The following is an 18,144-nucleotide window of genomic DNA, read 5'->3' as shown; positions in this document are numbered from 1 at the left end:
GTTACATGACTGAAGTGACTTAGCATGTATGCACCATTAACTAATTCAGAAGTTTGTCTCAATATATGTATAGTGTTGGTGTAATTTCTTATTCAAGAAATTGGTGTTCAGTTTTTATAGAACATTCTATAAGAGGAATCATAGGTCAGTAAAGCCTATTGTCCTTGTTGCTTATTTTTGCTCCTGATGTCAAGGCATGCTGCTCCAGCACTGGTCCTTTAATTTTTTTTTGTTTTTTAAAACTATTCCCCTGTTCATCTCCTCTGCTGTTGTAGGAGGAAAGGAGTTCTAATTTCTCACTAGTTCATACAGTTTTGCTGCTTATTAATGACTCATCGAAACACAGTTGAACTTGGAAGCTGTACTTGATGAAGAAAATATACATTTTTTATAGCATTTCATTGCCTTGTTTTTCTGCTTTATTAACATGTAGGCAGAGAGGGAGTGTTTATTTTTCTTAAAGAAGGTTTAAGCAGTAGGCATATTTTAAGTGTTTTTCTCCCTTTAATATCAGTTGACTTCTCAGAAATGTTTCTCATCAAAATGGAAACAATAAGGCTGTTGGACTTAAGATAAAAATGTGAGTTTAAGATAGTTATTGTGCTGACCTACTTTTACTTGGATACATGTAAATTATGTGCCTTCCAGTACTTGAATGTTTTGTTGAAAGTTCCTGGTTTTTTAACCTTTGGCCGCCGTGGAGAGAGCTGTCGTCAGTTCTTAGCATGGTGGACTCTTGGGTTGGGGATCATCCATTCTGTCCTTTGTTCACATTGTTTTTACTCATTTAAAAAAAATATGTTTCCAGAATTATACTTAATTGCTGGAAACGTTGATTTTTCTTGAGTGACAAACCAATTAAGTGTGTATGACACCAGGCAACAAAGACACTTAAGATTCTCTGCTTATCTTGTCTCTGAAAAAATCCATTATTCATCATCTTATTGTTTTTAAATACTGAGGTAAAATTTTCAATACAATAGGAAAATTGCTTTGGAAATGGAATAAATTGCTTGCCAGTTCAAAGGCTCCCTTTCTGAAGTTGAGGTTACTAAACATGATGCTGCTTATATTCATTATCTTTCAGACTCTCATTGTACTGCTTTTCTAGCATTAAACATGATAAGATTGTGACTTTTGCTAAAATGCAGCATAATCACTAAAAGAATTTAATGAAAAAGACTAAAAATCTCATTTTGTATACTATGTTATAATATCTGTAAGTGGTGGTTTGAATTTTAATTGCAATTTGTATAAATATCCATTTTCTGGTTGACTTTTAAAAGAGGTGCTTTTACACAAAAGTAAGAAAAAGGAATTTTTGAGAGGAAAAATATTAATTCTGTTTCAGATTGTGTACTTTTTGCCTAAATCATCTAAAGTGATAGGTGGCTTGCTTTAAGGATATTCCATGGTGGAATTGAGAGTATTTGGAGTTGTTTGTGGATTAGATGAGAGATGAAGACAAGTATCCCTTTGATTAGGGGAGTGAAGTGTTCAAGACGGGTGTCAGTATTGACTGCTGCTTCTCCAGACATTTGCTTTAAGCAGAGGTCTTCTGCCTTCTTGGTTTTAGTAATGATATGGTATTCCATCATGAGTTAAGCAGCTTTAATTGTTGATATGAAGGTTTTTCCATGCGTTTTGGGTGACTAGCATAGCATGGTGATCATCATCTTTGTAGATACATCTTACATATATTTTTAATTTTCATGAGATAATTAGAACCTGTGGTTAAAGTTAAATTACATTATAAAAAAAGAAAAAGGCTTTTGATGCATCTTCACAAATTATTCTCCCAAAAAGTTGTTCACTTTCTTACAGCAATTAAGAGTGCCTGGTTATCCAAGACTGTTGGCTATGCCAGATGTTAAGAATTAATTTTTTTCAGTTATTTTAATTTGCATGTTTTAAGAGTCCTTTTTGAAAACGAAAATCATTCCCAGGCTTAAAACCTTTCATTGCCTTCCTCTGCTCACTGAGCACTTCATTTTCGTTCCCCAGACCATGAGGCTCACTCACTCCAGCCACACTGGCTCTCTCCCCTCCTGCGGTCCTCCAAGCTCCACAGCCCCTTCTCTGCCTTCCTAGACCTTCGTGTGGTTGGCTGCTTTTCATCCAGGTGTCGCTTGTTGAGACTCAGCTTCCTTGATGATCCAGGAAAACCCTTCCTGTCACTTCCAGTCTTATCACTTCCTTAATTGTCTTCCTAGCACTTTTCCCATTCAGTGTCTGTGAGTCCCTGAGCTGTGTATCGCAGGGGCTTTGTTGCCTCTCTGCTTCTGTACCCGCGGGGACACTGCTAGCACGTAGTGGGCACTCGAGTGTGTGTTGAAAGCGTTGGAGTTCCTAATGTGGTGGAACGTGATTTTTTTAGTTGTTTTTTTTTCATTTGTGAATTGTCTTTGCTCATCTGTCGTTTGAGGCATTTGCTTTTTTATCGATTTGGGAGAACTGCCTATATAGCATTGTTTTTCTGTTATACGCTGCATTTATTCCCCCTAGTTGCTTGTTTCTTTTAAGATGTTCTTCTTTGATAATGCAGATTACAGACCTACATTGTACCTGGCCATAGTAAGGACTCAGTAAACATCAGCCATCCGTTTCCCTGAGCTTCTAGTCTAAGAGGCCTTCAGGGGTTCTTTCCCCAATATTCTGGCTGTCCAGTTGAGCAGCCCACTCCCCATATTCACTCTCTTGAGTGAATTTGCCCTGTGTGTCAGGGTGCAGACTCTCTCTGTGGCAGCCAGCAGGACGACAAGAGGAAAGGGCCTCATGGTAAGTTCAGGCAAGACCGCATTGTAGGAATTAGCTTGGCAGGCTGGGGGTGTGAGAGGTGATGAGGGAATATCCATCTGCCAGTGGTTTCTTGGCTGCCAGGGAGCAGGGTGTTATCAACAATAACTATAGAAAAAAATTTTTTTTAATTATACTATTGTTTTATTGACTGTGCTGAAGCCTTTGACCGTGTGGACACAACAAACTGGAAGAATTCTTAAAGAGAAGGGAATACCAGACCACCTTACTTGACTTCTGAGAAACATGTATGCAGGACAAGAAACAACAGTTAGAACCAAACATGCAACAACAGACTGGTTCAAAATTGAAAAAGGAGTACATCAAGGCTATTCATTGTTATCCTGCTTATTTAACTTGTATGCGGAGTACATCATGAGAAACGCTGGGCTGCATGATCACAAGCTGGAATCAAGATTGCTGAGAGAAGTATCAACAACCTCACATAGGCTGATAATACCACTCTAATGGCAGAAAGCAAAGATGAACTAAAGAGCCTCTTGATGAGGGTGAAAGAGGAGAGTGAGAAAGCTGGCTTAAAAGTCAGCATTCAAAAACTAAGATCATGGCATCCAGTCCCATCACTTTATGGCAAATAGTTGGGGAAACAGTAACAGATTTTATTTTCTTGGGCTCCAAAATCACTGTGGATGGTGACTGCAGCCATGAAATTAAAAGACACTCCTTGGAAGAAAAGCTATGACAAACCTAGACAGCATATTAAAAAGCAGAGACATCACTTTGCCAACAAAGGTCCATCTACTGAAAACAATGGTTTTTCCAGTGGTCATGTATGGATCAGAGTGTTGGACTGTAAAGAAGGCTGAGTGCTGAAGAATTGATGCTTTCAAACTGTGGTGTTGGAGATGACTCCTTGAGAGTCCTTGGACAGCAAGGCAATCCAACCAGTCAATCCTGAAGGAAATCAACCCTGAATATTCATTGGAAGGCCTGATGCTGAAATTGAAGCTCCAGTACTTTGGCCACCTGATGCAAATAGCTGACTCTTTGGAAAAGACCCTGATGCTGGAAAAGATTGAGGACAGGAGGAGAAGGGAACAACAGAGGGTGAGATGGTTGGATGGCATCATCAACTCAGTGGACATGAGTTTGAGCAAGCTCCGGGAGATGGTGAAGGGCAGGGAAGCCTGGTGTGCTGCAGTCCATGGGGTCACAAATAATTAGACATAACTTAGTGACTAAACAACAAAAGGCATAGGTAATATGAGTTACAACCTAAGCATTTTTGTTGTTGTTCAGTCACTAAGTCATGTTGATGTTTCTCTCGGAAATCTTGATTCCAGCTTGTGAGTCATCCAGCCTGGCATTTTGCATGATGTCCTCAGCATATAAGTTAAATAAGCAGGGTGACAGTATACAGCCTTGACAGACTCCTTTCCCAGTTTTGAACCAGTCCATTGTTTCATGTCTGGTTCTCACTGTTGCTTCTTATCCTGCATACAGGTTTCTCAGGAGACAGGTAAGGTGGTCTGGTAGTCCCATCTCTTTTCAGAATTTTTCCACAGTTTGTTGTGTTCACACAGTCAAAGGCTTCAGTGTAGTCAATGAAGCAAAAGTAGATTTTTTTTGGAGTTCCCTTGCTTTTCTGTGATCCAGCAGATGTTGGCAATTTGACCTCTGGTTCCTCTGCCTTTTCTATCTAAATCCAGCTTGTACATCTGGATGTTCTTGGTTCATGTAGCTTAATATGAGGAGAAAAGAAAAGTGTAATTAGTAGAACTGGGCCAGCTCTTACCCTGAGTGAAACCCTTACTGTAGACAGGAGACAGCTTGCCCCACCTCAGTGCTCTGATCTTTCCTCTCTCCAGGTACCAGCTGGAGGATGAGTCTGCCCACTTGGATGAAATGCCACTGATGATGTCTGAAGAGGGCTTTGAGAACGACGAAAGTGATTACCACACTTTACCACGAGCTAGGATCACCCGAAGAAAGAGAGGCCTGGAGTGGTTTGTCTGCGGGGGATGGAAGTTCCTCTGTACCAGGTTTGTCTCCCTTCGCTGCCTAACCTCCTGCTCAGCGAGGTTACATTGTTATTTATAAGCTTAGCTTCTCAGCACATTTGTTTCCATGTCAAACTAAAGAAGCCACTCTAAATGACATCCTGGACAGTGTAAATAACCTTAGTCAAAACCAAACAGTGCTAATCCAAAAGGGACAGAAAGCCAAATTCACTTTTCTTGTCAGATGATTTAATGTTTAAACCCTGCAGAAGGAAATGGCAACCTACTCCAGTATTCTTGCCTGGAGGATTCCATGGATAGAGGAGCCTGGCGAGCCCCAGTGCATGGGATCGTGAAATGTTGGACACGACTGAGTGACTAACACTTTAAAAGATGGAGACAGTGACTCTGTAATTAATACATGGTAGAATTGATTTTTGTCACTGTATTGATATTTGTAAATTGATACTTATAAATTGTGTTCCTTTCTTTTCCATCTATAATTTTATACGTACCCCATGGCCTCTGTGGAGGATTGGTTCTAGGACCCCTGAAAAGTGAGAGTGATAATCACTCACAGGTGTCCAATTCTTTTCGACCCTGGTCTGTAGCCCACCAGGCTCCTCTGTTCATGGATTCCTCCAGGGAAGAATACTGGAGTGGATAGCCATTCCCTTCTGCAGGGGATCTTCCTGACCCAGGGATCAAACCCAGGTCTCCTGTGTTGTGTTTACCGTCTGAGCCTCCAGGGAAGCCCTCTAGGAGCCCTGCAGTTACCAATCAATGGATGCGCAAGTCTCTTACATAAAATAGCCTAGTCTTTGCACGCAGCTATACACATCTTCCTATATACTTCCTTGTTAGTATTTTTGTTTTTTCAGTTAAACATATGTATTTTTTCAGATTTTTTCTATTATAGGTTACTATAAGGTATTGAATATAGTTCCCTGTGTTGTATTCTTGTTGTTATCTGTTTTATATATAGTAGTATGTGTATGTTTATCCCAAACTCCGAATTTACCCCCTTCCTTGCCAACCCCTGCTATCCTCTTTGGTAACCTTAAGTTTGTCTTCTGTATCTGTGATTCTGTTTTGTAAATAAGTTCATTTGCATCATTGTTCAGCTTTTGCATATATGCACTATCACATGATATTTGTCTTTCTCTGACTGACTTCACTTAATATGATCATCTCTAGGTCCATTCATGTTGCTACAGATGGTAGTATTTCATCCTTTTTTATGGCTGAGTAATATTTCATTGTATATATGTCCCACATCTTTATCCATTCCTCTGTCAGTGGACACTTTGGTTGCTTCCATGTCTTTGCTATTGTAAACAGTGCTGCAGTGAACATTGGTGTGCATGTATCTTTCTGAATTAGAGTTTGCTCCGGATACATGCCCAGGAATGAGACTGCTGGATCATATGGTGATGGTAGTTTTTAAGGAACTTCCATACTGTTCTCTCTGAGTGTCTCTGGTGGCTCAGATGGTAAAGAATCTGCTTGCAGTTCCATACTGTTCTCCCTGAGCATCTCCAGCGGCTCAAACAGTGAAGAATCTGTCCACAGTGCAGGATACCTGGGCATGATCCCTGGGTTGGAAAGATTCCCCTGGAGAAGGGAATGGCAGTCCACTCCAGTACTCTTGCCTGGAGAATTCCTTGGACAGAGGAACCTGGTGGGCCACAGTCCATGGGGTCGTAGAGTCAGACACGACTGAGCGACTTTCAGTATACTCTTCTCCCTAGTGGATGTACCGATTTACATTCCTACCAGCAGTGTAGGTTCCTTTTTCTCCACACGCCCTCCAGCATTTATTATTTATAGACTTTTTAATGATGGCCCTTCTCACTAGTGTGAGGTACCTGTGGTACCTTTTATAAATCTGTTTTGAACTGGATTGGTCTAAGACAGTTGTGTCAGACCCAGAAGCAGGGTCTAGAGATAGAGGTTGAGCGTTGTTGTAATTATTGTGATAGTGGAAGCCCCTCAACGATGACTCTCCTAAAAGCATCAGTAGGCGTGTGGCATAGGCCTATGACAGGGAAAGGAGGGGTGGGTACCTTGGGGAAAAGGACAGTTTTGGAAAGGAAGGCTTATACTCCTTTTTTTTAGGCGGCAGAAAAAATAAGGGAGGAACAGTGAAATCATGTTGGAGAAGATGACTTTTATCCTTGATTGGGACCATTCGTTCATTTAAGTTAGAAGGTGTCTGGGATACAGATGAGGGCTAAAAACAAGAGAAAGTTGGTCATGCTTTGGTAGAGATCATCAGTAATCAACAAAGGAAGATCAATAATCATGCATTTGTATCAAACCTAGCATAATTCTATTACTGTTTGTCCATCAGGGAGAGGCTTGGCCATTACAACACCAGCTGTGGAAGCGAGGCGGTGGTTACGGTGGGAACGGGGGCCAGTGTTGTCGGTTGAGGAGACAGCTGCAGTGGATGGGTTTGGGTGGAACTGTCTGATGGTGTGACATGTGTTCTTCATTAGTGTGGGGTGGAGAAAGGAGTCGGACTTGACCCCATGGTGCCGTCTGAGGTGCACATTCTCACCATGGTTGAAGCCAAGAACTGAGAGTCCCTGTCATGAGAGTTAAGGGGAAAGCTAGGAGTTGAAGAAGAGTCTGACTTGACGAGCCAAAGCCCTTCCTCCCTCTTTGCCCCATGGACTGGGAGAAGTGCTAGGACTGGGCCTTGTGGTCTCCATGCAGTAGGTCCGGATTTGCCATCTGCCAGTAGAGAACACCCCCCAAAGGAATCCTGCAGTGGAAATGAGCGTCTGTTATGCGTGGACGATCCCTGGGTGACAGTGTTTCTGAAGACTGAGGGCGTGGGGGCAGGCACGGACAGACAGGCAGCTGTGAGGATACAGTGTGGCCTCGTGTCTGCAGTGTGGGCTCCACGAAGGAGGCCTGTGCTGTAGAAGTGGCGACTTATCCGTCCCGGTCAGACATTTGCCAGGAATTGTGAGCATTAACAACACTGAGTATACTGTTGAGTTATTTTTGGTCTCTTACAGGGTTTTGTTTTTACCAAATGGAACATAGGCACATTCGGGATTTCATTTGTAGTATTCCTTTTCTTACTGAAGATATATTTGAAAATATAGATGTTAGCAGCAAAAACACCCATGTTTTGGGGAAATTAAAACAGCTGAGTAACATACACTCGACATGTATGTAAAGTCTTTATCTTAAGAAATGGTGATCCAGTGGGCACAGCTGACTGAGCCATCGTGGCGGCTTTACTCATGAGTGTCTCTTTCCATGTGGACCAGAGTGACCTGAGACGTGGCCACATTTAGTGTTCAGGAGACACCTGCTGCACCAGGAAATCGTTACAGAAATTAAAACTACCTTACAGGACAGAGTTTACGGTTAGCAACTTACATTGGTTTTATTTTTTTTATTTCTTACAGATTTCCAGTTTTGAATATTCGTTAACCTTTTTATTTACTAAGTACCAGGGATTATAACTTCCCTGGTAGCTCAGATGGTAAAGAATCTACCTGCAATGCAGGAGACCTGGGTTTGATCCCTGGCTTGGGAAGATCCCCTGGAGAAGGAAATGGCTCCCCACTCCAGTATTCTTGCCTGGGGAATTCCATGGATAGAGGAGCCTGGCAGGCTACAGTCCATGGGTTGCAAAGAGTTGGACACAACTGAGTGACTAACACAATGACATGACATTATAAAATTGTGTTACTATAATTATTAGGTGGTGGATCAAAAAGTAGAAGTTGTGTAAAATTAGTTTAATTGCAGTAGAAAATGTTAGTGAATATTGTAGTAAAGGTAGCAAATAATATTAGTGAGCTCTAGATATTTCTGTGTATTTTTACTTGTAGATTCTGTGAATAGTAAGGCTTACTTTAAAATTGTTCTTCTTCAGGGATTAAGTCGGCTTTAATTTCTTCATGGCTTAAGATCTGCCTTCTCATTTTTATTATTTGGCAAAAATTCCAACTCTGACAAATTTGATTCTGAAAATTTTTTCTGTGATCTGTCTTCTAAACGTTTGAGTGTCCTCCACATGAGTTATTGTGATGCACTCAGATATGTAGTTCTGGGGGTGGAAGTGGAGCGGTAATGTCTTTCTCAGGAGATTTACATTTCACTCCCTATCAAAAATCACTTTGTCCCGTGAAAGTGGAGCCCTGAGTAGCATTTCCATATGAAGGGGCCTGTATCAAATGCTGGGATTATTCCTGGATCTCAATGGCCTCTACCCTCTCAGTTAACCTGCAGCATGTTTGGAGTGCAAAAGCATGGGAAAATGCAGGTCTTTCAGGAGGACGTGAGTGCCCGATTGCTTCTGGCTTGGTGACTGAAGATACTTGATGGATGGAATATTTATTTGTTTATTTAGGAAGCTCTAAATATTGGAAGTTACCTAATTATGGTCACTTAAAATTTTAGAAGATGGGATCTTGGTATGTAGATACTTTATTTAATATTGGAGCACTACTTTGATTGTAGAGGCATCTGTGAAAAGTTACTAATCCTAAAGTGTTTTTAAGTAAAAAGGATACTTTGTGCATTACTGAATTTAGTTTCAATTTGCATATAAATGGGAAAGTGTCTTCAGAGTGATGAGTCATTGAGGTAGCCTTCTGGGCCCCTGCCCATGTTCTGGGTGCAGGCTCCTGACTTGTTGCAGGGGCAGCTCTCTGCTGCTCCTTCTCACTCACCAGTATTTACCAGTGTATTTTACTCTTGTTTCTTTGCCTTCAAAAATCGCTCATGTGTACCTTCTGCCTTAGCTCTACAACTCCCTAAGACTTACATGTACTTTTTGATTACAAGTATATTCTTTACTTGGTAGCACCTGTCTCTCTCGCTGTCTTCTGTCTGCATAATCCAGTGGCAGTTCTGGTAGCACCCCAGGCTTTTGTCCACTTATTTAATCTTGGCGACACCACTGGACTTCATCAGTTCAGTTCAGTCACTCAGCCGTGTCCGACTCTTTGTGACTCTGTGGACTGCAGCACGCCAGGCCTCCCTGTCCATCACCAGCTCCCAGAGTTTACTCAAACTCATGTCCATTGAGTCAGTGATGCCATCCAACCGTCTCAACCTCTGTCATCCCCTTCTCCTCCCACTTTCAATCTTTCCTAGTATCGGAGTCTTTTTAAAAGAATCAGTTCTTCGCATCAGGTGGCCAAAATATTGGAGTTTCAGCATCAGTCCTTCCAATGAATATTCAGGACTGATTTCCTCTAGGATGGACTGGTTGGATCTCCTTGCAGTCCAAGGGACTCTCAAGAGTCTTCTCCAACACCACAGTTCAAAAGCATCAATTCTTTGGCGCTCAGCTTTCTTTATAGCCCAACTATCACATCCATACATGACTATTTGAAAAACCATAGCCTTGACTAGATGGATCTTTATTGGCAAAGTAATGTCTCTGCTTTTTAATATGCTGTCTAGGTTGGTCATAACTTTTCTTCCAAGGAGTAGGCCTCTTTTCATTTCATGGCTGCAGTCACCATTTGCAGTGATTTTGGACCCCAAATATAAAGTCTCTCACTGTTTCCACTGTTACATATATTTGTCATGAAGTGATGGGACCAGATGCCATGATCTTCGTTTTCTGAATGTTGGGCTTTAAGCCAACTTTTTCACTCTCCTCTTTCACTTTCAAGAGGCTCTTTAGTTCTTTGCTCTCTGCCAGAAGAGTGGTGTCATCTGCATATCTGAGGTTATTAATATTTCTCCTGGCAGTCTTGATTCCAGCTTGTGCTTCTTCCAGCCCAGCGTTTCTCATGATGTACTCTGCATATAAATTAAATAAGCAGGATGACAGTATATAGCCTTGACGTACTCCTTTCCCTATTTGGAACCAGTCTGTTGTTCCATGTCCAGTTCTAACTGTTGCTTCCTGACCTGCATACAGGTTTCTCAACAGGCAGGTCAGGTGGTCTAGTATTCCGATCTCTTTAAGAATTTTCCACAGTTTGTGGTGATCCACACAGTCAAAGGCTTTGGCATAGTCAATAAAGCAGAAATAGATGTTTTTCTGGAACTCTCTTGCTTTTTCCATGATCCAACGGATGTTGGCAATTTGATCTCTGGTTCCTCTGCCTTTTCTAAAACCAGCTTGAACATCTGGAAGTTCATGGTTCATGTATTGCTGAAGCCTGGCTTGGAGACTTTTGAGCATCACTTTACTAGCGTGTGAGATGAGTGCAATTGCGTAGTAGTTTGAACATTCTTTGGGACTGCCATTCTCTGGGATTGGAATGAAAACTGACCTTTTCCAGTCCTGTGGCTACTACTGAGTTTTCCAAATTTGCTGGCATATTGAGTGCAGCACTTTCACAGCATCATCTTTCAGGATTTGAAATAGCTCAACTGGAATTTATCACCTCCACTAGCTTTGTTCTTAGTGATGCTTTCTAAGGCCAACTTGATTTCATATTCCTAGATGTCTGGCTCTAGGTGAGTGATCATACCATCGTGATTATCTGGGTCATGAGGATCTTTTTTGTATAGTTCTTCTGTGTATTCTTGCCACCTCTTCTTAATATCTTCTGCTTGTGTTAGGTCCATACCATTTCTGTCCTTTATTGAGCCCATATTTGCATGAAATGTTCCCTTGGTATCTCTGATTTTCTTGAAGAGATCTCTAGTCTTTCCCATTCTGTTGTTTTCCTCAATTTCTTTTCATTGATCACTAAAGAAGGCTTTCTTATCTCTCCTCGCTTTTCTTTGGAACTCTGCATTCAAATGGGTATATTGGTCCTTTTCTCCTTTGCTTTTTGCTTCTCTTCTTTTCACGGTATTTGTAAGGCCTCCTCAGACAGCCATTTTGCTTTTTTTGCATTTCTTTTTCTTGGGAATGGTCTTGATCCCTATCTCCGGTACAGTGTCATGAACCTCCGTCCATAGTTCATCAGGCGCTCGGTCTGTCAGATCTAATCCCTTGAATTTATTTCTCACTTCCACTGTATAATCGTAAGGGATTTGATTTAGGTCATACCTGAATGATCTAGTAGTTTTCCCTACTTTCTTCAATTTGAGTCTGAATTTGGCAATAAGGAGTTCATGATCTGAGCCACAGTCAGCTCCCAGTCTTGTTTTTACTGACTGTATAGAGCTTTTCCATCTTTGGCTGCAAAGAATATAATTAGTCTGATTTCGGTATTGACCATCTGGTGATGTCCATGTGTAGAGTCTTCTCTAGTGTTGTTGGAAGAGAGTGTTTCCTATGAACAGTGTGTTCTCTTGTAAAACTTTATTAGTCTTTACCCTGCTTCATTTTGTACTCCAAGGCCAAATTTGCCTGTTACTCCAGGTGTTTCTTGACTTCCTACTTTTGCATTTCAGTCTCCTATAATGAAAAGGACATCTTTTTGGGGTGTTAGTTCTAGAAGGTCTTGTAGGTCTTCATAGAACTGTTCAGCTTCAGCTTCTTGAGCATTACTGCTCAGGGCATAGACTTGGGATTACTGTGATATTGAATGGTTTGCCTTGGAAACGAACAGAGATCACTCTGTTGCTTTTGAGATTGCACCCAAGTACTGCATTTCAGGCTCTTTTGTTGACTATGATGGCCACTCCATTTCTTCTAAGGGATTCTTGCCCACAGTAGTAGATATAATGTTAAATTCACCCATTCCCATCCATGTTAGTTTGCTGATTCCTAATATGTTGATGTTCACTCTTGCCATCTCCTTTTTGACATCTCTTGGACTTTATAACAACTCCCTAACCACCACTTTTTCACTATTAGTAGCAGAGTGTTATGAATAATTTAGTTATATTTTGGAAGTCTAGGATCCTTAGTTTTTTCTATACAGGATTATTGAGAAAAAATAAACTGTTGAATATGTGTTTTTAGCCTTTGGTATTTAATTTAGAGTTTATAGGGCACGACAGTTTGGGAGTTACTGGGATGTTAATTTCATGCGCTGCTGATAGTGGTGTCGATACTGAGGATTTTATTCTAGTAGATGTTTATAGTGTCATGTGACGAAGACAGTGGTTTTACACTTAAGAGCCTTTTACTGGTAGACCATGTTGATACTAACATAAACTCTGGAAAATCCACATTTTTTCAGTTTTATATTTATTTTTTCAAACACTGAGCTTGGCTATCCTTTGTTCATCTTAAGACTTGTCTGACTTTTTGCACATTAAGCCATTAGATTAGATAGTTATGTGTTTCAGAAGAAAAAATTCATATCTGAATGCATTCCTGGAGGGTTTCTCCTGTATCTGAAGTGTACACCGCCGAGGACCATTGTCCCAGCTGCCATGCTGCCCGCAGCATGTTCTGTGTCCACCAGCCCTGCTCCACGGCTTCCCTGGGATGCTGGGAATATGCTTGATCTTTGGTGATCAATATGCTAGTCACTGGACAGGTGGCTGTTGAATCCTTGAAATGTGGATAGTGTGACTGAGGAACTGGACCTTTTATTTTACTAAGTAGTAAGTAATTCACACTAAAATAGCCACATGTGGAGAATGGATGCTTTATTAGACAGTAAGTTTTTGTGACAGTGTTGTAAGGTTGGATAAGATGGTTGGATGGCATTACTGACTTGATGGACATGAATTTGAGCTAGCTCCAGGAGTTGGTGATGGACAGGGAAGCCTGACATGCTGTAGTCCACAGGGTCACGAAGAGTCGGACACGACTGAGCGAATGAACTATAAGGTAGGAGAGCTAAAAACAGAAGGCTAAAAACACATATTCAGTAGTTTATTTTTTTCTCTATAACTCTGTATAAAAAAAAACTAAGGTTCCTAGACTTCCAACATGTAAGTAAGTTATTCATAACACTCTGCTACTAATAGTGAAAAAGTAGGGGTTGGGGAAGCTCTATGAAGTCACCTGTGACATCACAAGGTCCACATGAGCTCCTGGCACAAGGCCCATCTCTCTCAGGGAAGCACTGAGCTCTGTGCCTCCTTCCAGACCTAAGGTTTTCTGAGCACAGCCAGGAACCTGGTGGATATTCAGGAGGAATAAACTCATCGCAATTTAAACACCTAGCGTATTCCCTCATACAGCACATCTAAGTGTTCTGTGTTTGATAGTGATTTTTTTTTCTCTTTTAAATGTGGTATGCTTCATGAATCTGCATGTTGTCCTTGCTCAGGGACCATGCTGACCTTTTCTGTATGTTTCCAGTTTTAGCATGTGTGCTGCTGAAGCGAGCACTGTAAAAAGTGATTAAAGAATCACCTCAGAATGATTGGAGTAGAGGGAGGACCTGCAGTGAATTGGACCTGAGTCCAGTTGTGTCACCCTCCTTTCACTGTCACGCCTTCTAAGACTGGCATTGTCATGTTAACTTGGTCAGAGTGAAGTTGGGTGTGTCTGCCTCCTCCTGGTTGGTGGTTCTGTTGTTCTATCCTTGGCTTCAACTTCCCTTCCTAAATAAACCATTGAGAGTCTTTCTCTACATTTTGCAAATTTTAAACTGAATTGTTAATACTGCAGTTTAAATTCATGATTATTTTATGCTTAATAAAGATGAATTTGATACCTTTTCATCATTTTCTGAAGTATTTTAAGAAAAGTTCTCCCACTAGAAGGTTTATATGCTCTACTCAAGTATAATGGTTGAGTAGACGAGGGGGACGTCCCAGGAAGGGGACGAGTTTGTATCCCTGGAGCCCTGGCACTATTGGAGCAACAAGGGTAGATTTAGCATTAAAATCTGTACCTCATAGGTGAAGGTAACTATATGAAAATATAGTCAAGCTTTTATTACCATTTGAATAGTCCATTAAATGTTGGTATCCTTTCAGAATATTGCATTGAGTCATAAGTCTTAATTTTATATTAATGCTACTAGAAAAGTCATCTTTTAAAGGAGGAAAAAAGTGACTACCTAAGACAAAACGAGGATGGTCACGTTTTAATCAATTGACGTCTAAGAGCCTTTGTCAGAATCACCGAGTGGTGTATTGAGAATTACGAGTAACATATGGTGACTCTTCTCAGTATATGCAGCATTGACTGCTTCAGAATGTTAGTGGTTTTATTTTGCCAGTGAGAGGGTCTAAACAGGGAAGGCAATCTCCCTGAGGTTCCAGGAGTCATCACACACTTGTATAAGCTCTTTCAGTACTTTTATGTCAAATTTAAATTAATGTAGCTGACCCGTTTTAAGAAAGTCCTTACTATTTAACAGTAAATAAGCCATTGGTGTCTGGTAAATACAGAAACAATATTGGCTCTAGATATTTAGAATTAATTGTAAAACATTTAGAAAAGCATACACAACACATATCTTTTGTTTCATGCAGTTGCTGTGACTGGCTGATAAATATTTGTCAAAGAAAGAGAGAATTGAAAGCTCGTACGGTGTGGCTTGGATGTCCGGAAAAGTGTGAAGAAAAACATCCCAGAAATTCTATAAAAAATCAGAAATATAATATATTTACCTTTATACCTGGGGTAAGATTGTTAAATTCTTGAAAATGCACTGGATATTGGAGATTACTTTGTTCTCATTTTTTTTCTCTCGTTAATTCTGTCATATCCAAATCAGAGACCTTTGAACCATGGATATTTCAAATAATTCATATACTTCTTCTTTTTTTGTTTTCATACATGTCATTAATAGCCATATAGTCCCAGGGACAGAGGAGCCTGGTGGGCTTCCATCTATGGGGTCGCACAGAGTCGGACACAACTGATACGACTTAGCAGCAGCAGCAGCATCAGAGTTCAACTCAAGAAAATTTATAGTCTGATTATTGCCTTCAGTTCCAGATAAACATCACATTTATATCATTGTAGAAATAATCAAATAAAGCTAAATAAAATTACCAGAAAATAAGTCATAAATTTTGACTGGGTATTTGTTTGGAGGGAAATGTTGACTATATATATAACGTTTAAAGCCTGCTAAGGCTGTCACTCAAGCGCATTTCTGGCTCAAGTCTCTGGGGTGTCTCTGGGTCCTGTTGCACACTAGGTTTGTTTGAGCCCTCTGAGCATCTCTGGTGGGTAAGGGGTTTAATTCTAAATGTGATTTCACCCCTACTGCCGTCTTGCTGGGGCTTCTCCTTTGCCCTTGGACGTGGGGTATCTTTTTAGTGGGATCCAACATTCTCTAGTCAACAGTTGTTCAGCAGGGAGTTGTGGTTTTGGAGTTCTCACAGGAGAAGAAGATGAGCCTCTTGATGAAAGTGAAAGAGAAGAGTGAAAAAGTTGACTTAAAACTCAACATTCAGGAAACTAAGATCATGGCATCCAGTCCCATCACTTCATGGCAAATAGATGGAGAAACAGTGGAAACAGTGGCAGACTTTATTTTTTTAGGTTCCAAAATCCATGCAGATGGTGACTGCAGCCATGAAATTAAAAGATGCTTGCTCCTTGGAAGAAAAGTTATGACCAACCTAGACAGCATATTAAAAAGCAGAGACATTACTTTGCCAACAAAGATCCGTCTAGTCAAGGCTATGGTTTTTCCATTATTCATGTATGGATGTGAGAGTTGGACTATAAAGAAAGCTGAGCACTGAGGAATCGATGCTTTTGAAGTGTGGTGTTGGGAAAGACTCTTGAAAGTTCGTTGGACTGCAAGGAGATCCAGCCAGTCCCTCCTAAAGGAGATCAGTCTTGAATATTCATTGGAAGGACTGATGCTGAAGCTGAAATCCAATTCTTTGGCCACCTGATGCGAAGAACTGACTCTTTTGAAAAGACCCTGATGCTGGGAAAGATTGAAGGTGGGAGGAGAAGGGGATGACAGAGGCTGAGATGGTTGGATGGCATCACTGACTCAGTGGACATGAGTTTGAGTGAACTCCGAGAGTTGGTGATGGACAGGGAGGCCTGGCATGCTGCAGTCCATGGGGTCGCAAAGAATTAGACACAACTTAGTGACTGAACTGAACTGAAGGCTGTCACAATCAAAGAAAAATAACTTTACTCAAACATGATTGAGCAACAAAATATCTACAAGCACTTGTAGATTTATTTTCTACTTCACAGTATACATTTCAGGCCTTGTTTTATTATTATATCAGTAGTTATCTTTAATTAGGTATTATGCTAAATTTAAATTCTGAAATTTAAATATTTATTACTTTTTGTTATTGCCAGTGATGTTTTTGTCTTAAATTATAAAGCTGAGATTATATGTATTTAGAATAGTTGATTTATTTTTGCCTCATTCCCTATTTTAATAGATTTATTTATCTTTCTAAAGGCAAAAGAAAGCTGGTGCTGATTATCTTTCCATTATCAAAGTTTTTAACACATTTTCAGTATTAGGTCTTATGCTATTTTGCAAAAAATACTCAATTATGTGAAATGAGGGCTGCTTTAGCTTTCATGTTTTTATTTAAATAACCATGCTGACTTTATATTGGGCATTGATTAGCATCACTCTCCGCCCCCATCCATCCAGTTGTTGTCAGATGCTTGATGTCTAATATGCTTCTTTATTAAAACATGCAAAACTAATGCCTCCATAATTAAAAGACTGCTCTTTTGTCAGGACAATAAAATGTAAACTGTCTTCCAGGCAGATAAATATTCTCATCTTTATTGAATGAAGCTGCTGTTTTCTCCCTAGGTTTAAATTATTAAATACTCCCAGATTGGCTAAATACTGTACATTTTTCCGACGCCGTCTGAGTTCACTCAGCAGACGATAGAAATAGAGTTTTGATTGCAGTGTCCAGGGGGGGCAGTGCAGCTTAGGTTTTGATCTGAATGAGTTCACACAGCCTTTAGGATGGCTGTCCTGAAGAGACCTGTTGATGTGTCTGTACCACTGTTACCGTGGGAATGACTTTTTCCTTAGATTATCTCTTAAATTAGTCTTTTCATCTAAAATGTAGTATTTTAGAAACATTTGGTAATTGCACAGTAGGAATTCTATGCCATTTTTAGCACAAATGGCAATTTCTGAATTGCTAATAGATATAATTTATGCTAACTGAGATTTTAAAGAAATCACTGAGGAAAAAGAGAGCTTTCTTTCCTGCTGAGATTAATTTATGAAATGATTCAAAACATTTTAGACAGCAATTGAATGTGATTATAAATATAAACGTGTTATCAATGTAACTGATTTTTCAGTCACACACATAATTGTGTGATGATGTATACAGCTTCATTATATAAAAACTGTGATTCCAGCCTCTTTAAGTCAACAATAAGGACTTAACCCATTGCTCTGCCCTTGTTAAAATTTCCATGCATTCCAAGTTGTATTTAAAAATGGCATCCAAGGAGATTTTGATTTACAATGTGCAAGTTTGTAAGTTTCATTATAATTATAGTGTGCTATTTAAGGTATTCCCATCTATAAACACGAGTTTTTTTCCATTTTGATTTTCAATTTAAATCTAATGAGTGAGGCATTTGTGAATAGAAGTCTGTTAATATACTAGATCTTGG

The 18,144-nt window shown here is 40.1% G+C and overlaps 1 protein-coding gene and 1 non-coding gene across 2 annotated transcripts in view; one reads left to right on the top strand and one right to left on the bottom strand.

Moving 5' to 3' along the window:
• ATP9B (ATPase phospholipid transporting 9B (putative)) overlaps window positions 1-18,144 on the top strand; it is a 151,670-nt gene that overhangs the window by 9,259 nt on the left and 124,267 nt on the right. Inside the window, exons 2-3 of the mRNA XM_070361953.1 lie at window positions 4,626-4,799; window positions 15,030-15,180. Coding sequence (XP_070218054.1) covers window positions 4,626-4,799; window positions 15,030-15,180 — 325 coding nt within the window. The remainder of the gene's footprint in view (window positions 1-4,625; window positions 4,800-15,029; window positions 15,181-18,144) is intronic.
• Window positions 13,829-13,935, bottom strand: LOC138985471 (U6 spliceosomal RNA). The gene has a single exon (XR_011462539.1). It is a non-coding gene; the product is annotated as a U6 spliceosomal RNA (small nuclear RNA).

Source organism: Bos mutus, chromosome 24 (assembly GCF_027580195.1).
Source record: "Bos mutus isolate GX-2022 chromosome 24, NWIPB_WYAK_1.1, whole genome shotgun sequence".
NCBI classification, from domain to species: Eukaryota; Metazoa; Chordata; class Mammalia; order Artiodactyla; family Bovidae; genus Bos; species Bos mutus.
Note: the sequence above shows the minus strand (reverse complement) of the source record. Positions and strands in the feature narration are given on the sequence as shown.